The sequence below is a fragment of the Pundamilia nyererei genome, unplaced genomic scaffold (genome assembly GCF_000239375.1).
Source record: "Pundamilia nyererei isolate P.nyererei 1_Seehausen unplaced genomic scaffold, PunNye1.0 scaffold00137, whole genome shotgun sequence".
Classification (NCBI taxonomy): Eukaryota; Metazoa; Chordata; class Actinopteri; order Cichliformes; family Cichlidae; genus Pundamilia; species Pundamilia nyererei.
The window spans coordinates 1-23,727 of record NW_005187538.1 but is presented as its reverse complement, the minus strand read 5'-3'; the positions used below and the strand labels follow the sequence as shown (position 1 = coordinate 23,727).

Below are 23,727 nucleotides of genomic sequence, written 5' to 3'. Positions count from 1 at the left end.
AGTTTAAACTAGTATGCAGAAGTCTTCATGAGTAACTCTAATTATTGACTTTTACATTAATTACTGACAGCGGTAACCTCGAGTGATGCAGTGCACCAAGGCTTGAGTTTGGACAACAATCAAGAACCGGAGATAAAGATGTGAAGAGTACTAAAGCAAAGTTTATTAGAATTAACAAAGAAAACATCACAAAGACAAAATATCTATAAATCTATCTTATTTTCTTTGTCATACAGCAAGTTTACTCCAGACTTGACGAATAAACTTGGGAACTGTAAAGCAGTCACATTTAAAAGGTGGGGTGTAGACAATCAGCTAACCTTAAACTGTCACAAACATCCCAGAGAACAGCTTCTGTGTGAGGAAAATCTCTGGATTTTTCCTGTTTATATTCCACACACACACGCACACTCGCACACACACAAACAAACGCACGCACTCAGACCAGTGTTTTCACTTCGGTCTTTCTGTTGTTCAGACAGGATGCTACGCACTTTGCCTGGAGACTCTCGTCTAAATGAAGAGTGCTACAGTCATCGTGTAGCACCTTCAGGGTCTCAACAGGTGACAAATTATTGAAGTCTGGCAGATGACCATGCGCACATTGTTTATTTATAATTATTTACATATCTGCAAAAAAACCAAACCGTTCCCTTCGTCAGCGTCTTCACTACGCCTCGGGACCGTCCCCTCGCTCGGCGGGGCTCTCGATGCCACTGGAAACTAGTGGATCCTTGTCAGCTCCTCTACAATCTTAATCACCTCGTCCACTGTGGCTTCACGCTTCATGCCGCTGCCGTCATCGATCTGAAATTGAATGACAATTGGAGCTATGAGGCTCCAATACTGAGACAAACCCCCCCCCAGTGCCACTCAGCCTCACTCCTTCACCTGCATTTATTATTTCACTTGAGTGGACATGAAATGATCTAAAAAGCTTCTGAAAAAAATTACTCAACGCTTAGTTTCTGCCAATTTTTTTATTTATCTATTATTATTATTATTATTTTTTATATGATTGCACTTAATCCGTGTCATTTTTTTCATCACTTTCTGCTGCCTGTAGAGGCTCTTGGGTTTTCCTGCTGTGAACCGAAACTTCTTTCTACTGGGATTTAAATGATGGGCTTTCAATGAAAGTGCAAGCAAACAACACAAAAGAACTGATTACATTTTTTTCTTGGACTATGTTTTTTTTTTTTGTCCGAAAATGACTAAAATGGATAAGGCTGGATTCCAGAGTCTTCTTTGGACAGAGTAAATGTGATGGCATCACTTCAGCTTCATAAAGCTGAGATTTTAATGGGCTTTTTAGCGTATTAAGATGCTAGGCTGCTGAAAAACAAAACAAGAAACTGTTAGTTGCAGGCTTAATTTTTTATATCAAATATGCAATCAGTTTTTAGTGTACCTATTTTTAGTTGCACAGAGACACCAGTGAGCAGCTAACATATTTTATTTTTATAGCAGTGATCCAACTTTAGCAGAACCCTGGCTTTAAACAGGCGTCTCCTGGCAAACAAACCATCCAAATACTTTGGACTGTCTTTATTGGCTGCTCTCGGGAGGCAAACAGGGAACAGCCTTTGTTTATCAGCTAAGTGTAATTTTTTTTTTTTTTTAAACGCAGTAAGGCTAAGAAGACACACAAAGCAGTATATTGTTATTTGTTTATCTGCCAATATTTATTTTTCCACCTGTTCTGCTATGAATGTTATTTCCAGTTCCCAGTCAGCTAATAAAAACTGTCCAAAGAGTCATTCAAAGTTCAGCGTCGCTTTAAGCCAAAAAACCACAAATACAAACTGCATCCTTCTTCACCAGCTGCTCCGGTTGGACCTGTTGGCTTCTGTCAACCTCAGTTATTACACCAGCTTTCATATTTGTTTGTTCACTTGAAATTTACTAATAACAATATGCAACTATACTAGAGGGAACAACACTGAATTTACTTCAGTGATATAGATGCAAGTCCATCTCTGCACTCGAGCTGAGTACACATGCCATAGAGAAGAGAGCTGTCTCACAAACCTAACACAAAGTATTTCTTTACACCAAAATGGCACTGCCTGCAAGATTTCCAAAGCAATTCAAGTTCCTATTTTAAAAGTTATGATACAGCTGCACACCCGGGAACAAAGTGTAAAATTTCCCGAAGGAGCCTCAGACTTTCAAAACAACTGTGGAGAAAGAGCCTCCATATTACTGGCAGGTACGTGCTGGAGAAAGTGATGGCGGCAGGAACAGACAGGCTGTAAGCTAAATACTAAACAAGCACGGGCCTGATGCCTCGCTGCTCTTTTGAACATAATACAACTTAAATATGAAAAGAGATGTGAAGACAGAGGTTTGGGAGGCGGTTTAAGATTGGACTAGAGCTGCTATAAGACTGACGAGGCCAATCTGACAAGCTGCAAGCGCTGGCAATGTTTGTCGTGAGGAACTGATGCTCTCTTGGTAATCACTGAACGTTCCAGGAAGACGGGGATCCTGAGCATACTGACTATCTCAGTTAGCAGACTTGAATCCAAGTGAAAAGATTTGGTGGGATAAAAACAATGAGCTTTTACAAATGAGGCGGATGGAAAACAGCAATTATAGACAAAGGCAATCTGACTAAAGTCATATGGTTCAGAAAGTTTAATGTCTTTCTTAAATATACTGACTAATCATTTGCAGAGGCCAGCCCACACTTTATGTGTAATCAGTGATGACAGTACCGAGGGATGTACAACTCTTTCTTGTACTCAACTAGAGGTCATAAAGGGAAAAGTCATCAACAAACTGTTGGCTTGGGATGAATAATGACTTCTATTTTGTTTTACAACATGTTATCACTACACTAAAAACACCAAGCGGACTCTAAAGAGACCTCTGTTGGTATGTTTTTGTAACAATGTTTACTCATCACTTGAAAACCATCCTGGTTAAATGTAGATCCGAACGGACATGAGCTCCTACCTGCAGAGTGCTGACAACCTCCTGCATCTTTGCCCGGCCGAGATCCAGGAAGCTTTCAATGAGGTCCCCGTCAATGAATCCCGTGGCCTGCTCCGTCTTTCGCTCCGTGTGGAAGGACCTCCAGGTGCAGCGCAGTCAAGGAAAATCAATACAAGGCAGTTGCTTCGCCTGAGGACAGCACCTTCGGTACAATAACGCACACTTTACCTCAGGCCGAGTCAACAGATATTCACTATAGTGAGAAAGCAGTCTAATAAAAGCAGCACTGCTCAGAAGACCAGAGAGAAAAGGTTGGTTGAGTCACCACGTTACTGCTGAATCCATAACAACTGTGCAATGCTTAATAATACTTTGGGGAATGTATTATCTAGACTAACATGCCTGGACAAATCAATGAAATCTAAAAAACAGAAAAATGCCCATCACAATTTCCTAAAACCAGAGGAGATTTTCTTAAGCTTAGTTTTGTCTGACCAGCGCTCTAAAACCTAAAAACAAGCCGTCGCAGTACGTCAGTAGAAGATCAATGCAACCAGTAAAACCTCACATCAGAGAAATCAGAAGTGGCTCAAGTTTAGCTTAAAAATGATAAAATAAGTCACAAAAGACTTCTTTTGCCAACTGCTAAATTGCTTTAGTTTAAGCTGTAAATACAAATCAAATGATGAGACAAAAGCCTGTGGAGCCGAATACAAATTTTTGCACACTTGAAATATCTATCAAACAAATCAAAGCGAATTAAAAGAAAACAGTATTACTCCTCTCGCTTCTCAAACCACAGCTGCCAGTGCAGTTCACCTCCATCTTTCTGACAGATGGCAAGCGTACTATAAAAGTAAAAAGGATATAAGCTGTGCTCGATTTTTCCCACGCTCTTGATGACTTTGTTGAGGCGGTTCTGCAGGTCCAACAGGAGGCTGTACCAGCCCTCGGACAGGGATGTCACCAGACCTAAACACACAAACACGCACACGTTAGTCAAAAACACAATGGAGGCGTTACAGATTTTCACCTCGGCAGTCTTTTGCAGCAGATGGGAAATACTTCTGGGTTCACATCAGCGAGAAGAATTTTAAGGACTAGATTCATAATAAACTCATAACAGCTGTATAATTAATAAATCAAAAGATCATTAGTGTGACTGCAATCTCCCTAATACAAATTTCATGCTTGTATGCTGGGACTATGTTGGGTGTAAAGAAGCATGATTTCAATAGTTCAATAATTTAAAAGATTTCCAAACGGTCTCATTTTGAGACCGACTGTGCTGTAAATATTGTAGTCGCACGGTTTTGGGGGAGTGGTGCGCTCTTCTCTGTGCTACAAATTAAAGTTCTGGCACACAGAGTGGGCTACTCTAACGCTCTGGGGAAGTAATGTGCACTCAAACTGACTGCCACAAAAAACAAAACAAAACAAAAAAAAAGCAACTTGTGAACAAAGAGTTGCACTGATGTGCAATGCAGAACTTATTTCTGTGTCTGTAAAGTCATGAAAGTGCTTTGGGACATGAGCCTGGAGGATAGCAGGGCAACAACTAACTACTATAATCATCTATTAATCTGATTAGCTTTGACTGAGAAATGTCAGAAATAAAAATGTAAAACAAAACTTGGAGCAACAACTTGATATTAGGCACTTAACGCTTTTATGTTTAATAAAAAATGCTAAAGTGAATACGCTGTATGGCAATGTGATGGAAGCCTGTGCCGTATGTGTCAATAAACAGTAAATTCTATTTAATATGCTTTTTGTGTTGCTGTGACTGATGTGGAGCAACAGAGAGACTATAAAAGTGTTCCAAATAAAAGCTGCAGAAAAAAAATGCGACATTATTTTTCTTCATCAGAGGGTTAATGAAAGGTCTTTGATCATCAGTCTACCCTCTCCTTCTCCCTTTTCCACTGGAGGATTAGTGCCAGCAACTCAGTGCACCCAAATACCACATTCTGCATCAACAGTTCTGGATGAAAAAAACCAATGAATATGCATTTTCTCCTGCTGATCTTCTAGGAACTTGTATGTAAATTTGACTCATGGCTCATCATTTGCATGTTGTCTTGTTTTGTTTAACAAACAGTCAGAAATTTTTAGATAGAATATATATGTGAAGTTGGGGAAAAAATTAAATCGAGAGGAATAAATAGATAAAAACTACAATTTATTCATTTTGGCCTCATGCTAGAACAAAACATATTTTGGAGGTTTAGCTAAAAGTGAATCAAAAAAACTAAATAAAACATTTTAAACTTCATCACACTGATTAAGCTCCGCAACTCCTTAGAAAATACTAACATCCAGTATTCTCTATTTGACTAATAACAAAAGTAAAAGATTTAGAATTTACATTTAGCATTGAAAGACTGTTCCTAAAGCTCTGCCTTTCCCAAATAATGGACTCTCCCGCGTTACTTCAATCGATCACAATAATCTTCCCATCTAAGATTACCTACTATCCGTTTTCAACAAGTTTATTGCAAGTTTATCTGCTTGTTTGTTGCTATCTGGCTGGAATAATCTTGCGGCCTTGCAGCTTCTTTCCAGTAATGTCTAATAAATCAAAACATCTCAGAGCAATAACCCTGGCAGAGGTATTTATCTTCATTAGACACTGAAGCTCATTTTAGTTTACCAGCTCCTGTGGAAACCTTTAACTGGAGCGTACAATGGAAATGCTCGTATCCTGTTAAACTTTCTTCTGACACTTTTTCAGGAGTCACAGAGAGAGTGCTGAGGGGAAATTATGTGCTCTGGGAGACCAAGGGGTGAAATACTGCTGTGTCTGAATGTTGTGTGCTCCGCGTTTTTCATCCCCGCCTTCATTACTGCCAGGATGAAAGTTACTAGTTTTAATCTGAGTAATGAGGTGTAAACTGTGATTTCTTTTCCTTTCTTATTCCTTTCTCAAATGGAAACATTAGTTTTAAAGAAATGGCTTTGGAGACATTTGTGCACCGTCTAATTAGCCTGAGGAATATGAAAACACTGACAGTGACTGTAGCACTGCAGAGCAGTCATTTGCTAAAGGACTGTCATTGTGAGATTTTTCACCGGATTTATTTATTTATTTTCTTTTTAAATTTCCTACCTAATCTGTTAGAAAACTGTTCACAGGGATACCTGTGGTTTATCCTGAGCAATGGAGGCAGCGTTTTGAAGCTTTTGATCAACAAAAAATATGCAGCTCTGTAAAACATAAAAACCACCTGGCTGTAATAATCTGCTATTGTCTTAAAATATCACGGCGCCGCCACTGCGTGCAATAGGTCGGCAGCCTTATGAAATTTCCCCTTGTGGGACTAATAAAGGTATATCATATCACATTTCAAAACAGTAGAAAGAAGTAAGAAAGAGAAACCAGGTTTTTTAAATTAAAACTCTAAAGACTTGTATAATTCTTCTCATTATTCATCTACATATGCTGATCAGCAAAAACACAGAAAACACAGAGGTGAAAAGATCAACATTGAGAATCTCACTAGAACTGGTTAAAAACAAAAAGAGAGGAAAAAAAATGCTGCCTCTTAGACCGTGTCCTTTTCTGGCGCATTTCATGATGCACGCCTTACTGCTTGAAAAGAAAAGAGCCTGGGTGCTATAAACTGGCCTGTCCAGACCAGTCACCTGAGCCAGTAAGAGAGAAGATTTCTCTCTTAAACCTACAGCAACTCCTCAGTTCATCAATAAAGAGCGTAGCAAGAAGAAGAAGAGAGAGATTCAATAAAGTGCTCAACATCTAACCTTTGACAGCATTAAATTTAAAATGAACTGTATTTCCAAAAACAGTTTCATTTTATTATCTTTTAAAATTAAACACAGGGTTAAAATGAGCTTGTTCTATTTACATCTTACACCACAGAATAACTCCTGCTATCAATCCTCTATTGAATAACGATGGAAACTCCCAGCAGTGGCTACTACAAATAAATCCATGCTAATCTATAAAACTGGACATTACTAATGATAGGTGAAGTAATGCTAAAAGAGAAATTTCAGCAGTTAAAAATCAGATTTAGCCAACAGTTAGATGACTGGAGCCCCTGACTTCTCAGTGCATCTTTGCACAAAGGCTGAAAAACAAGGAGGGCGGGGATAAATCTTGCCTGGCTCTGAAAACTATCTACCTCCCGTCACTTCCACTAATTAACAAATTATCTCTCATTTGTCTGACCAGGACAAAAGCCAAGGTGAAAGTAAAGTTTTGGAGTGCTACATGCTGAAAAGTTACTTGGCTGGGAGCCTCCACTCAGTTCAAGGAAACCAGTGGACAGTAGGAAGTTCCTACTACCAGCCAAGAAACAGTGCACCGTTTGTCTTTGTGTAGACTGAGAGGCAGTGGGAACTAAATATTGTTACCTTTGTCACTTGGCATGTAGTTTCCACCTCTTCTCAGTCTTGGGAAGCTAAGCTAACTAATACTGGCTAAGCTAAACTAAGCTAACTAATACTGGCTGTAGGCTTACAGCAATTTGTCATTTGTCATCAGTGCACTTACCAATCATGCCATTAACCGTGCCAAAGAGCACTGAGCCCTGGGTGGGTGTGGAGCTCTCGCCGAGGTTCTGCAGCACCAGCGAACCATGGCAGAAGACATTTACAAACTCCCCAAGGTGAAACAGCCCCACTTCCTGCAGGTGCTGACGCTCCTCATCTGTGGTGGCCGCACTGACCGGAGAAAGGACGGTGGGAGAGAAATGCAAAAGGTGGAGAGTGAGGGATTATAAACAATAAAGAATAAAACATGTGAGAAAAAGAGTTGATGTATGAGCAAACAGGAGAGAAAAAATAAAGTGCAAAAACAAAGAGAAAATTATGTTAAGGGAGAATAAATTATTGGGGGACAGACTTGATCGATTAAACAAAACAAAAAGCAAGGGGGGCAGAGATATTAAAAGCGTTAGAAAAGGTCAGAGAATGATAGAGAAGTAATGGATAAAAGGGTGAGAAACGGGGGAGAGCAACAGGAAGAGAGATGTGACACAAAAATAAAGGTCAAAAGCATTGAGAGGTCCAGCTTGATGTAGAAGGCGGATAATAAGCTGGGACATAAATGTAGCACACTCACTTCCAGATCACATCTTTCTTACTTTTCCTTAAAGTCAACACTTGTTTTATAGCAGAATTACTAAAGAGAGAAAGGCAGCAGAGTGACTAAAAGTTCACCGCTGAGATAACTTCCAAAACAAATGCAAGGACAATTGCTGCTGCATCACATTCACTCCAGTGATGGTGCTCTACAAAGTACCGTGCAACTCACGGTAAAAAACACCCTCATAATAAGATGATACTGCTTTCAGTGAATAAATGTTGGAGTTGACACAAACTTTTTGATGGCTGACTTCAATGGAAAATGTAATGGGGCCGTAATGCTTACAGGAATCATTCACGTTAATGTGCAAAACTACTCACGGCACCGTTTATACAGCTCCTCCTCACCTGTCCTTTTGGCAGACAAACAGATTGAAGGCGTTCTCCGCCCCCAGGAAGTTGTCGTCATCCAGAATTTCCACTGCACTCATCCAGTTAGGATTGAAGTCACGGGCAATCTAAAGCAAATAATAAAAAAACAAAACAAACAAACGTAAGATATGTCAGAGAAAACAGTAAACACCAGAGAGGTCCTGGGCAAAACAAAGGTGGTACTTGTCTCCAAGTAGATACTGCATTATCTATGAGCTAAGAAGTGCTGACTCCAAACATACTGCTTTTATGTTTCAAGCCCCGAGCAACATGAAATGTCCTTGAATACAAAGGCATGAAAAATGCTTTTCAAATCTGTTCTATTCATGCTGATTATGCGCATAGAGGATCCTGAACTGGGTCTATGATGGACACTATATATAACTCAAAGTATTGGCACTGTGAGCTCACTGGCTTATTTTAAATGAAGGATGCTAGATCATGTACAACTCCAGCAATAAGCCAAACATGCCCTAAACAATGCTTTATCATCTATTTTACTGTTAATATGAGTCTAATTGGCAAAGCAGATCACCGTGCTGTATTAAAGATGACTGAAAATTAGTGTTTGAGATGATAAACACATTAAGATGACCCCTATTGATCATTACAAAGAATACAGGTTCACACGACTACAGATAAATATAAGGCCAATATTTACTTTTAATCTTGTTTATCTTCTAAGGTAAATATCTAGCTGTTTATCTGTTGAATGTGTCATTACATTCAAAAGCTAGTTGCAAACTATCGCTGCTTTCTGTTTGGTGTTGAGCAGTAGGGGTTATACTGTAATATCTATCTTGAAATATTTCAGGAAAGGTGTGATAATGATATTTCTGGCAATGTAGAAAAAAAAAAACTGAACTGAAGCAGCACTTATAAGTGTAAATAAATGAAGGACATTTTCCAGCCTCTTCCAAAGAGCTACTGTCCCTGATGACACACTTCCTAATTTGAAGTGTGAATCTACTGAAACAAGTTGCTAGCAGCAGGAACAATATAGTGCAACAGTAGTGACACAACATAAATCAGGTGTAGCACAAAAGTAGTTTGAGTAGCTAGTTTTCCCAGGAAATCGTTGAAAATAAAGTAAATGCTTAACACTAAGTAATTTAACATGGTAGCAGATAGGGCTGTTCGATATAACGATATATATTGGATGACGATATAAAAACGTCTATCGTTTCATTTTACGTTATCGTTTGTTTCGTTGTGTCGCAAAATAAACTGTTTACGGTAATATTTTTTCATCGTTCTGATGGTCACTGTAGTGGCTATATTAATTATATTAATTTCTCTCTTTCTCTTATATATATATTTAATATAACCACACTACTGACGGACAAGCGCCTGTTTTTATGCCTTGTGGTTAGCAACAGCGACGGTAACACCTTCGCGTGTCCGCTTGTTTATGTTCCACATAAACCTTTCACAATAAAGCTCAAGATCCTGCTGAGACTTTTCAAAATAAACTGAATCACGTGAAAGAGCAGATTATTTACGGATGAGAAGTAAAAAAGAGCCGCCAGGTGCTAAAAAATAAACCTTAGACTCAAACGTTAGAACAGGCAACCCGCAGCACGCCATGTAATAAATACAAAGAAAACGGCGGCCGTTACAACTTATGTCTAAAAATGTGTAGTTTCATGCATCGGTTAAAACACTCGACTCCGGTTAAAGGACGCTCAGCTGGAAACACTTCACGCAAGTCGAGCTGCCCAAGATTCACAGAATTTACAGAAAATGTTAAATTTTTGTGATTTATATCGTTATCGGGACGATAGAATTCTTATATCGGGATATGAGATTTTGGTCATATCGCACAGCCCTAGTAGCAGATGGTGTTGGGCAGCTCCTGATAAGTTACAATGTTAAATTGCTTAACTTATCAGGAGCGGCCCAACACCATCACATTAAAACATCCCACATCACCAACTGCAAGCATCTTCTTCTTTGTAGCCAAGCTGCACTGGACAGCTTTGACCTAAAGTGTTGAAACACATTTGTTGTTTCCTCGTTTTGCATGAATGGATTTCTTGCATGTTGTCGCGCTGGGTTGTATAAGTAGCTCCTGTTTTACATACTAAATCGTCATTGTAGGCTGACAGGTGTGGCTGTTGCTCTCACACACGCCTTGGCTTGTCTCGTTAGTCCATGCACTAGAGTGTAAATGTATGCCACAGCTATAGCAATGATATCACAATACGACATTTTAATATCACATATCAAATTGATTGTGTTATTGTGAATGATGTTAGAGTCCTGATGGCCAGATAGAGAAATATACAGCACTGTACACCAAAACAAACAGCCTGTTCCACCGAACCAAAGCTGCTGGCAGAGAAAATTAAAGATTTTCTATCTCCCAACAGCAAACTACAGAGTTTAGTACTTTTTCTTTTTCTTTTTAGGTGCAACACATTATCTATTTTAATTGTAAAATATTGATTATACTTGCTTTGGTATGTAAGTAGATAATATTTTCCATCTAAAATTTTAAGGCACTTGAAGGTATATTTTGTTTCTAAATAAATTCAAGCCCTTTTGGTCCCCAGGACTTATTACACTGAGCACAACAACACAACACACACACAATAGGATGCGTGACTCATCATCAAATCTCTGTATCTTTCTTCCACAAATCAATTTGAACACTTTGCTCATCAGAAGGCTGGGAGGTATGAGGCTATGCGTGGTAGACATTAAAAAAACACAACAACAACATTTATACCCTGAAGAGAAAAGTTACAACATGCAAATGTGGGTAAACAGACACTAAACCAAAGTCTTTAAAAATAAAATAAAATTCTTTCAAAACCAGCAGCCTTGAATGAAACTCAAGGTTAATTTGTGTTTTCACAGCTGTTTTCAGTACAGACAAACCAACTTGTTTGATATATTAAACCTTCTCTTCTTACCTCTTCAAAGTTGCCCTCCATGGATTTGTATGCCAGCAGCAGAACGGACCTCATCAAGTCTCCCACCAGAATGAAATCTCCTTTGGTCTTCAGGTAAAGGGCCATAATATTGTTGTAGTGGTTACACTCGGTCCTCAGCTCCTTCTCGGCCGTCCACTCGTACAGACGGACCTTAAACAAAACAAGAAGTGTGTATAATTGTTGGTTGTCAAGCTGCCAAAGATAAAAGCATCAGTGATCAGCTTTAGCCATGTTTGATGAAGTGTATGACATTTTACTTCCACAATGCTATCACTCCAGATTGTGTGTGTGAGCATGAAGGCGAGGTGCTGATTGAGTATGTGAATTATAAGCTGCAACATTAATCGGCTAATTACACTCGCAGTTTCATGCTGTCTGCACCAGCTAACAACTTTTTTTAAATTAATTTGAGTCAAGCAATTGACAAAACAAAAAAATCAAGGTAGATTTCTGTGACCAAATTTCTACTCATGACGGTAAACTCAATAGAACAAAGACTAGTCGGTTTTATTTGGAATGATTATTATTATCATTATAGTCTTCATCTATTGTTATTATTATTTCAAAAAATGTAACTACATGTAAAAAGTTTACATTACAACAACAACGAAGAAATCCAAAAACAAAACAACTTCATCCTTTATTCATTTAATAACGTTTTTTTGTTTTACTTTCGGATCTATTTTTTTCTTTGTTTTTTTATAGTTGAGTATAATTTAAAAATGTAATAAACATTTTCAAACTTTATTTACTCAGCTGTACTAGAGTTACTAAGAGGGAGAAAACAAACAAACAAACAAAAGAAAAAAGAAAAACGAAAAAAGAGAACCAAAAAAAGATGGTTGCCCAGTGATTACATCAAATTTCAAGTAGCTGCAATCACCATGCAATATCCTCAACCTCTGGGTCACCAATTTTGATCACAAGGTGATTGCACAGGTCGCTCGTCTCTAAACAATCACAGTCTCACTTCGATCTATTTTGTATTCCTACGCTGCAATCAATCTGAATCAGTAATGACTCTTGACTGTTTGTCTTTGCAGTAGGGGACTCCACTCAGCTTGTAGTCCAATATAGGAACAACATTTCTACTTTAGTCAGGAATTTCATAAATTTCCAGAAAAAATTTTAATTATTTGTTTGTCCATATCAAGTTTGAGCAGAAATAAAGAGTGTTGTGCTTAAAAGACACTAAGGTGCAGAAAGAAAGATCCAAGTGTAAAACTCTGTAGTTTAAAAACAAACAAACAAACAAAAAAAGATAAGAAAAAATAAGAAAAATTGTCCAGTAAAAAAATCCCAAACATTTTGCATAATGCTCTACTGAGGTTGTCACCATAAAGAAAAATTAATACTGCTTCCAGGATTGATTACCCTTTAATCACTGTTTATCTTTGGGAGCTAGAAGATAAGTTTGATGTGGAAAGTTAGCTGCAGTGAGTGATGAGTTTCAGATATCTGAAACTCATCACTAAATCTTTGGATAAACATGACTTTCTAGCTTTTAATCCTTTTAATCTATCTATATCTTAGTGTGAATGAGTGTGGTATTACAAAAGATAGGGGAGTGAGGCTGTTTCTTTCACACTGTATGTCAAACAATCCTCATATTCATCCATTGTGGGATCAAATGATTTAGATATTGAAGAAAAACTGCTAAGGAGGCAGTCATTTCCTGTCACAATCAAAGAAAGTCAAAACATGCAAATCACTTGAAAGTGGACTAAATGAAGCACACTGACCAGTCTGACTGAAAAAGTATTTGTTTTGTATATTTGTCACACTTAAATTTTTCAGATCATCAAACAAATTAAATATAAGAAAAAGATAATAAAAACAAAATGCCATTTCTTAATGAAGGTCTTTATTGAGGGCCAAAAAATCCACACCTACATGGGCCTGTGCAAAACAGTTAACCCCCTTGTTTTAACATAAATCAACTCCAGCCACACCCAGGCCTGATTACTGCCACACCAGTTCTCAATCAAGAAATCACTTAAATTAGGACCTGCCTGACACAGTGGAGTAAAACAAAATTCTCAAAAGTGTGACAAATATTAAAAAGGAACTCAGGAAGGGGGCGAACACTTTTTCACACCACTATCTAACCTCTGCAAATTTAAAACGTTCACCACTAGGGGACAGCATTATATCCATGGTTGTGTTGTGCTGGTTTTGTTTTATTTTAAATGTTTATCTTTAGGTCTATTCTCATTTCCTCATTCCAACGTCGGACATGAGAATGTGTTATTTTGGTCGCCTACATAAATGTTATATTAATTCAATGCTCCATCTTGTGCTACAAATTCATATTATATGAAAGTACAGCCTGGTCCCAGGTCACCTTCAGTTGATGTCTCTCCAGCACAATACAAAGAAGTTTTACAAAAGTACGCTTAAGGAATAAACACTTTAGAGTGTAAATGTTATATATTCACATACTATTTGGAAGAGAATATGCAGCTATTCTTCACGTTAAGGTGAAATGAAGGATCCAAGTGAAAGTTTCTCTAGCTGGAAGCTTGAGCATCTGCAGAGCCAGGTCAGTTACAGTATAAAAGTAAACACAGTTTTTTCATAACTCAGTTTCCTCGACACATGGTGAGAAAACTGAAGCAAAATAGAGAGGTGCTGCTTTTAATCTCTGGACCACATGGTAAATTGTGACGTGGGCAGTGAAAAGCAATTGTGATGGAGGTGCACTTGACTCAGGCACCTTCCCAAGGGCCGAAAGTAAAGATTTAATTGTGCAAGCAAGTTTTTTCAGTAAAAGAAAAAAATAGAATCTGACAAATTAAAACAATTTAACCTTCAAGCTGCACTTTTTCTTCAGGTCTTCAAGCATGACTATAAGAAAAAGTCAAGATTTTTCAAAGACCAGCTAAAAATACTAATGTCCACTTACTGTGCTATTTATGCTGGCCAGGAATTTGCCATTGAACTCTACCATAGAGTAGACAGCTCCTTTCACCTCCTTTTCAGCAACGGTTTGGAGCTTACCTGGAGGAAAAAGCAGAGTGTCTCCCAGTCAGTCTTGTGTTAACTTTCAAAGCATTAGACATGAAAGGTTGAGTTAAACTAGCTCCTACAAAAAAAAAGTGACTACTGCTTAATTACTGAGAGATGTGGGAAAAAGTGAAGAAAGGAAGACGGATGCGTTCAGAATGAGGATAGGCAAAATGAAGAGTTGCAGGAGGATAAACGAAAGGCACGCAATGCACCTTGAGAGGTGCGCAGTGTGAAAGGAAATGAGAAGAATCAGTAGTGTCGAGAGGAGGGTGGTCTGATAAGAAGTGATAAGAAAATGATTAAGTGAGGAGGGAAACAGGAGCGTGGCAGGACAAAGTGTTCGTGCGTGAAATACAGGACAGAGGGTGGAGAGGAGAAAATGAAAACAGGTGAAGGATGAAGAGAGCAAGGCGAAATGAGCCGGGCTGAGAAGGCAAATGGGATAAAGGTTGAAGAACAAGACAGAAAAGTGATTTTAGGTTTATTTGCTGCAAATGGAGAAACCTGAAGAATGTTTGGGTACTGACCGTCGGTGTAGTGGAAGACAATGATGCGTCCTTGCTTGGGCTCAGCCTCCTCTGGGTACACCATGGCGGTGCCGACGATAAAATACACAGACGGGTCTTTTCCCAGGCGACAAGACACCAGGCTGAGAGCATACTCACTGGGGAGGAACTGATGGGCATGCAGAACTGACAAATACACAAAATACAAATGACTTTGTTAGAAATGTAAAACAAGGAGAATGTTACTTGAATTTAAAGTTTTTGTTAATAGTTGAAGAATGAATCTCTTCACAAATGGAAACACTGTAACATTGCAATAAAAGTCGGACAAGGCAAGCATGAGTGGCCAAGCAGGTTTTTAACTACACTATAGAGGAAAAACTACTGCAATCGCTGTTATGATGTCCTTTCACAACACACAATGTCCACTTGAACAGTTAAGAAATATTATTTTTAAATTATTTAAGATGTTATTAGTATTGTTAGCATCTAAAAATCTAGAGATAATATCCATGATGTGAACCTCTTTTCAGTTCACAATCTAATTGAAAAGCAGTGCCGCTGGATACTGTATAAACAACAGAAAATCAACAAACACACCACACCTGCCCAGATCTCCCTCTACCATCCTCTCACGTTGCTTCTTTTGAATCAGATTTATCTCGTTGAGGTGAGAGCTCAGGTTTATCTGAATATTGCAATCTCAGCAGCACATTACACTGGACTCAATGTCGTGCAGTAATTGTATAACACTGCACAATACATCCATTAGTAGAGCTATTTTAAACACATGTCCTACACATCGTCTGGTAATTATTCGCCCAGTTCAGCTCTCCATTCGTTGTTAATGGATGGCTTCATAATTAGACAGCATGCTTTTGTCTTCTCATCCAAATATTTTATAGCCAAGATGGAGGATTGCCTACAGCTTGTATACAGGTCTGTTTGATTGTTCTTGGCCCATTGTACTTTTTTTTGTCTCCCCCATTTGTGTTTAATGCCAATTTTGATGTGTGAAGCTGAACAAGATTTTCAGAATAATGTAGCAAACCGGGCTGATCCCCTGCATCTGTATACTATGAAGACAGGCATAATTTCTAACCTCCCTCGCTCTCTTTTTAGTTTTATTGCACCTGTCTAGAGAGGAAATTTTTCAATTTTATTGCTGCTTTTGCTCATTAACCTAGGCAGTGTAGGTGGAGGTAATTAATAAAATATAACTGCATACAAATCAGGATCTGCACCCTAATGCATCAAAATGTGTCTCCATATCTGATGGAAAACTCACAACATCTAAATAAGCAGTTATCTGATTGCACATTAATAAAGCAGAATGGGATGTGGACACAGTGTGCTGAGCTAGTCCCTTATTTACATATTATTAACATATAACATACACTAATTTATGTGGGGATGGTCATGTCTGGGTATTTTAAAAAAAAGAGGCTTGGTGCAGTAAAATCTGCAATGCAAAACAGACTGAAGGAAATCCTGCCTGGGATTCAGCTTGAACTGTTTGCATGACTCCCAAAAATCATTCAGTTATTTAATAAAGAGCCAGAGGTTTGCTTTAGATACAGAATGCCAAAACATTTATGTTTTATGAACCTTTTTACAATCATAGAACACAAAAAACCCACCATAAAAACACAAATATTTAAGCAGAAAATAAGATTAAATAAACGAAAACAGCAACTTTTATTAGCAAATGATGACCATGCACCATATTGCCAACAATTTTACATTACTTTACTATCATATGCTCCTAGCTCAAATGGAAATATATATTCTGCTGTCTCACCTTCAAAGGTGTGTTGATCCACAACCAGCAGATTGTGAACCTCCACCTCTTCCCCGAAGGAAGTCTCGTGGGGAGAAGTGCTGCTGGGGAAGAGCTTGCTGGAGCTCACACTGCTAGAGAGAGCCTAGAAGGATGCAGATTTATGAGATGGAACAAGCAAGAGAAGGGCAGACAAAGCCAAACACAGGTTTATAAAACAATTCAAATCCCCATTTCAACATGAGCTGTGTGAACAGCGCAGTCGGCACCATCTGTGGCAGCAGATGTGCAGCATTTTAAAATCAGGTAAACATCATTCTGGTCATCACATGTGAGAGGCGCTCTGGCAGTAAATGCAAACACAAATAAAAGTATACACCTGTCCCCTTGGAGAAGATAAAGAGCCATGCTGAGCGGACATAACACATACTGCCAGTGTGGACGTTTCTGATTAGCTCTCCATGTGAGAATCCCTTTGAAAGTCTCATTCTACTATTTTTTTTTTCTTTCTTGTCAGCTAAAAAGTCGTCATCTGCATTTCGTGTCAACAAATTAAACAAAAGCTGACTATGTTCCCTGTTGTTAAAATTTGATGTGAACTCTAAACTTTAACCAGATAAATTGAGCTTGACTGTGAGCAATAGTAAGAGATGACAATGGAATAAAGCAAATGCCCTAATCCTTCCTCATTCATTCACTCTGCTGCTTTCTAAATGGCTTTACAGGACAAATGTTCTAACAATAATTGTAATCCTTCAGGGTTCCTGCACCATTTGGAAATAAAAATTAATGTTTTTATATTAGACTTAGAAAATAACCTATTAATCATCATTTAGACATCATACATTTACTCTTATTGCTACTACATTATTTTTGTCACCTTTATTTTTATGAGATGCGTAGTTAAATGCATGCCCTAGCGCCTATATGGTCACTGCCACTACATACAGGCAGTTTTATTTTAATGGGGCGAGACAGAATATCAACCAAAAATGAAACACAAAAAACAAATTTTAAATTGATCTGATTGAATGAAGTGCTGCGGACAGATGAAATCAAAATCCAGCTCAACCTGCTGTGAGGAAATACTGATTATGAGCTAAAGAATAACATTCCCACAGTCAAGCACAGAGGTGGAAACATTATGCTTCAGGGCTGTTTATCTCATAAGTTTACAGGATAACTTCAGTACACTGAGTAGCCAATGGATGGGGCTACGAACTGTAAAATCAAGGACGAGAACCTTTTTCTTTCACCGTGACAAGGACCTAAAACATACCACCACAGGAACAAAGGAGTGGCTAAAGCAAAAAGACATGAAGGTCTAGAGGCCTAGCCAGTGACCAGACCATAATGTTATAGAAAAGGAGGAAGGAGCTAAAGCTTCGAGTTGCCAAGTGGCAGTCACGAAACCTGCAGGATTTAGAGAGTTTTTCTAAAGAGGAGTGGGAGAAATTCCCATCTGAAATGTGTTACATGTTGACTTAAAGCTTGCACTCTATACTAAACACCTGCTGTTTCTTTTTACTCATGTGAACCACCACCACCGCCAAAAAAATTACTGACAAGTTTATTTCTTCTCAAGGCAGATGTTATGGAATTATACCGTTTTACCATCACATTTGAACATAGATACCATGATTTGCTGTTCTCCAGCCAGTACAACATGCTTTCTCTTTACACTGAAAGCCAGAAACAACCCGTTGTTATCTAATTTGTATATTTAAAATGCTAAAGATTTCTATGACAAACCTGACAATGGCTCAGTAGTTGATTACTTCAATTATGCTATTAGGTTAGTGTTTAATTAACAGCTCCCATTAATGCATTCTAAAATAAATAGATGTGATCAAAACATGAGAAGAAAAAAAAACACATTTACTTTCTGATTTTCTAAACTCAACATAGCAACATTTCGAACCTTTTAAAGCTTGCATACAGTATTGTTAATCTCTGAACAGGAAACCCTTTACTGTAACAGCTTCAGTTACGCTCAGATTACAATTATCAGGTTGTGATTAAGCAAAGTGTAACACTGAATACCATAGGAGTCAGATTTTAGACTCCCAGCTGAGAAATTTGGGCTGCAGTGGTCCTCGCAGGTAACAAACAAGACAAAACATTTGGCGTCTTGACAGCTCACAGATTCATTTTATGAACAATATTCTCAGTCAGTGTGCCTGGCTAGATAAGAGTGCAGAACAAACAAGCCCTGTGGTGTTTATCATCCAAACACCAGGGAGGTACCGCACCTGAGTGCTCGCGCTGGGTCGTACAGCAGATGTGGTGCCGCTCACATCCTGAATCTCCACTCTGCTGGACAGAACTCCGAAACACTGGGAAACCTCCTGGTAACAGATCCGTCTGAGTGAGAAAAGACAGTGATAGAAACACGTTAGTGAATATGAAAAGAGCAAATGGGTAAACAGGATGAAAAAAAAGCACCTAGGGGAGCCTGCTTTGTGTTTTCTGACTTGATAACATAACCTTATCAATAACCTAACCTGATAGCCTTTATCAAATGATATTAAGCCATGGCTATCACTTAAAAGATTGGGGAAAAAAGAATGACAAAAAATGATCCAGCGTATGTAACAAAACCAGTGTGAGAAAGTGGTTAGAACAAATGGGCACTGCAAACATGAAGAACAAACAGCATTATTTGTACAGATGACGGATGTGAAATGCTCATTTCAAGTTCAGTTCTAACTCAATATTTGACTGACCTTGGAGATTCATACAGGGGAACAGTGCGAATGTGGAGTTTCTGAATCTCATCGATGGTTCCAATAGTCAGAGTGCTGTTGTTGGCCAGAGCCAAACTGTGATGAAAAACGCAGCATTAGTAAGGGGCGAGAAAAGAGGCAAAATACACCCACTATCTGCAAATCAAAAAGTGGGATTGTATGCATCTGTAATCAAAAGAGACTACATCTGAGTCAGCTCTGTCAGCTAGAGGATCAAAACAAAAGACGTTAAGGGCTTACGGCTACCAACTCTTCAGAGCACAGAAAAGAAAACAGATGAATTTCCCATAAAACCACACACTGATAAAATATGAAGGGAAGAAAAGTTCTGCTGCTGACCTGTCGGGGTAGCCCTCAGAGTTGAGTGGGCACATATAATTGACCTCCTTGAGGTTGACATTGGAGAACACCAGCTTGTGGTTGGAGGAATAGATAACAGTGGGTCGGTCAGAGCAGGCAAAGACATTGGAAGTGGACAGGGATCTGAAGGTCCTCAGCACAGTGGGCTGTGTACCAAGAGTGACCTTCTTACGCTCGCTTAGGGCACCTAGGAAAAGGAAACGAGATCAAACCACAGACTTGAAACAGCTTGAGAAATGGGTCTACATCCGTATTTGGGTCAAAAGAGCCTTTTGCCAAGTTCCTTTAAGCCACCCAGAAAGACGCACTGAGAGCACATCCTCTGCCAAAGCAAATGCTCTATCAGGGGGTTCACGAAATTCAACTTGGTAGTTTTGTTGATCTCGCTGGCATTAAGTATTAATGCTTTGCCCTTGTGTTCTCCTTGTATACGTTGCTTTTAATGCTCACCAAACCATTTAGTGGCCCCATGAGGTCTGAATAAAAGCATCTGCTTTAATTACGTTTCACCGCTCCATTCAGTTTTTTCTTTATCTTTTGTACAGCCAGTAGTTATAACAGCAGTATACAGAGAATAACCTGCACAGGCGTTGGCCTTTAATTTGACTGAATTACTGAACCATATTTATATGAACACACATAAATTATTTATTAATTTGCGTAGAGATAAAATCTGAAAAATCTTGTCTTAAAGTAAGGCTGAAAAGCTAGTTTATACATTGATTAGCTCCAGACTGTTGTAAATCATTATTATCTGGTCACTCTAAAAGCTTGAAAAGCCATCAGCTGATTCAGAACGTTACAGTGATTGTACTAACTGGGACTAGAGAGAGAGAGAGAGCATATTTTTCTCCCATTTTAGCTTCTCTGCCTTGGCTCCCTGTTAAATTAAGAATAGAAAATCTTCCTCACATGCAAAATCCTGACCCCATCATATCTTAAAGACCCCATAGTACCTTGTTATCCTAACAGAGTACTTCGCTTTCAAACTACTGGCTTATTTGTAGTTCAAATTTCATAAGACTATAATGGAGGGTAGAGCCTTCATCTTTTACGCCCCTCCTCTGTGGAAACATTAGGCTTAAAACTGTCCTTTTTAACAAAGCTTAAAATTAGGCCTGGATCAGGTGACCCAGGGGAATCTTTGTGATGTGTTTGTAAATGAAATATGGCATCTTTGAACTGCTGGTCTGACAAAACGAGCAATTAAAAAAAAATGTATCTTTGTACTTTAATGGACCTCATAATTTCCACAATCAGTAATGAACACGTTAACAAACTGGCTCCCCATTGGACTACATCTCAGCACATGCCTACATTTCACTGTAGAGGCAGAACAGATTAAGACTTGATTAAGAGGCATTAATGGATTTAAATGTTCTGATTGGTTGTGACTTACATAACATTCATTCTAATACAGTAATAAAGAATAAGAATCAAAAACTTACAAAGATCGCTGTAAAACACTGCCAGATGTGTTTGGGTAAATCAGACAGTGATAATGCATGCAGCTATTTAAAATTCAAAAACAGACACCTGAAAATCGGTTTTAGTTTCGTCTGGCAGCAGTTCAGGACTATTCAACTACATTTGCATCAAATGACTGCACCGCCTGTGATAACAGTTGTATAATGTCTTCTGGGGCTTTTAAATTTACTTTTTTTTACTACTGAAATGACCTCAACTGGGTATCTTGACTGCATGATATCATTTCAGTGACACCATCCAGTCGTATTCTGGGCTCAGAGATTATGCACTAGAAAGAGCTGAGCATTTAGCAGGCAGGGAATGTTTATTAGAAGGAAATACTAACATGTTGAAAGTGCAGGATGATGAAGTGGTCATGAAGCCTGAGACCTAAAATCCAGAGGTTACCAGCCTAAGCAGCTTTTATTTTAACTAGCAATATCAGAAATACTACATTAATGTTAAGCAAGCTACCAGAGAGCCCTTTCTCTATAACATGGTCAAATTCGTTTGATCTGATGTGAATGATGCAGCATACTAAATGAAAACCGAGGTAATTAGTGGAAAGTCTTTGCTAGTCCTCAGTGCGTAACATTAGCTAATGCACATATAAACACTCACTGGACTTTACTGAACTGCACAGCATCTTTTCAGGACCAAAAAGCAGACGGTTAAACACAGAAAAGCATTTATTGTCTCACTCTCAAGTCCTCCTTTTACAATTCCATTTAAATATATCCATCTCATGTCAGAGACCCTTTAATATTTCTATTCTTCTGGCCACATTTGGCCTTGATGTAGGCTGCCTTGGTCCTGTCTGTGAAACTGCTGCTTTTTTCTGCCTTTACCACATTGAAAATCTTTAACAGTTCAATGACAGCCTTTCAATCAAACTTATAACACAGCTTTCTTCAGGCAGTAGAGTTTCTGAACCAACACATCCAAATATAGTGCTGGCAGTTACGCAAGTCGACAAGAAATGATCAACTAAAAATGAAAATGCTCACAGACAGCAGCCTGTGGCCCAGCCTGAAGGTCCTCATCAGTCTGGAGAAGTCTGAGAAGCTCTTGTCTAAAGATTGTAGCGGTAACAGTGAGAAGGACCTACCAGTCTGCAGATCCAGACCAAAGTAGAAGAGTGCTCCATCTCCCAGGGCACACAGCAGGTAGTAGCTCCCTTCAAAGGTGGTCATTAGGATAGAGCGAGGAATGATTTCTGAGGACACACACAAACAAGTGATTTATTTTTGCTGTACTCTAGAGTCACTGGTTCTATACTAAAGTGATAAATGTCTGTAAAAATACCTCCGTCAGAAAAATCAATGAAGTTTATTCAGACTCTGTGGTAACTTTAAAAGAAACAGCATTTGAATGCTTCAGGATAAATATAAAGAGTTCAGTTTTGCTCAGTTTCCCAAACACCGGTTTCTTTGACTGCAGGCCAGTTACATCAATACAACTTTGGCTATGATTAAGTACTTATTGGCTGACTCACCAAAAAGCACCACTGTTCAGATAGAAGTGTACAAAATGAAAAGGGGGACATATTTCCATGGAAATGTACATCAATTATTTTTAGCTGAGCAGGACAAATGATTAAAGTTCAAACATGAAGATGTACTCTGAAGGACATGCATAGAAGGTCTAAAACACAATCAATGTAACAAAGCTAACATAGCTTAAGGGCAGGAGTGGGACGAAGTATTGAAATTCTGCTTCCACTGACAGATCTAAAAATGTCAACATGTTGAGTATTACAGTACTGTGCAGACGTCTCAAGCTACCCCTTATTTCTTTATGGGATGCTAGGAAAATATGTGCAATGATTTATTGAAACATGTCCAAACATAAATGGAAAGACAGTATTAAGGCAAAAATAGTGGCAAAACTACCTCTATTCTTCAACACAACCTGTACTCTCTCTTGCACAAGCTTTCCTTCAAGTATCAAATCAAATTCAAATTTTATTTGTCACGTACACACTCATACACAGTACGACATGCAGTGAAATGCTTAGACAACTGCTCGTGACCTAAAGAAAAAAAGAAAAGGCTACAAAATACATATATATACACACATACACACATATACATACACGTATGTATATGTATACACACATATACATACATACATATACATACACACATATACACACATATACATACATATACATATATACACATATATATATACATACATATACATACATATATATATATACATACATATATATACATACATATACATACATACATATATATACATACATATACATACATACATATATATACATATATATACATACATATATATACATATATATACATACATATACATACATACATATATATACATACATATATACATACATATATATACATACATATATACATACATATATATATACATATATATATACATATACATATACATATACATATATATATACATATATATACACATATATATATACATATATATACACATATATATACACA

The 23,727-nt window shown here is 38.2% G+C and overlaps 1 protein-coding gene across 1 annotated transcript; it reads right to left on the bottom strand.

Annotated features, from left to right (window-relative positions):
* Positions 1–426: 426 nt before the first annotated feature.
* LOC102208280 (DNA damage-binding protein 1) lies at positions 427–22,445 on the bottom strand (the record flags this gene model as incomplete). The annotated part of the gene is made up of 13 exons (XM_005744007.1): positions 427–807; positions 2,962–3,085; positions 3,810–3,912; positions 7,457–7,626; positions 8,398–8,507; positions 11,340–11,510; positions 14,266–14,360; positions 14,897–15,061; positions 16,677–16,800; positions 18,908–19,019; positions 19,382–19,477; positions 19,742–19,949; positions 22,338–22,445. Coding segments are annotated over 13 exons (1,670 nt in total), but the record flags the coding sequence as incomplete, so codon positions are not given.
* Between the last annotated feature and the right edge of the window lie 1,282 nt (positions 22,446–23,727).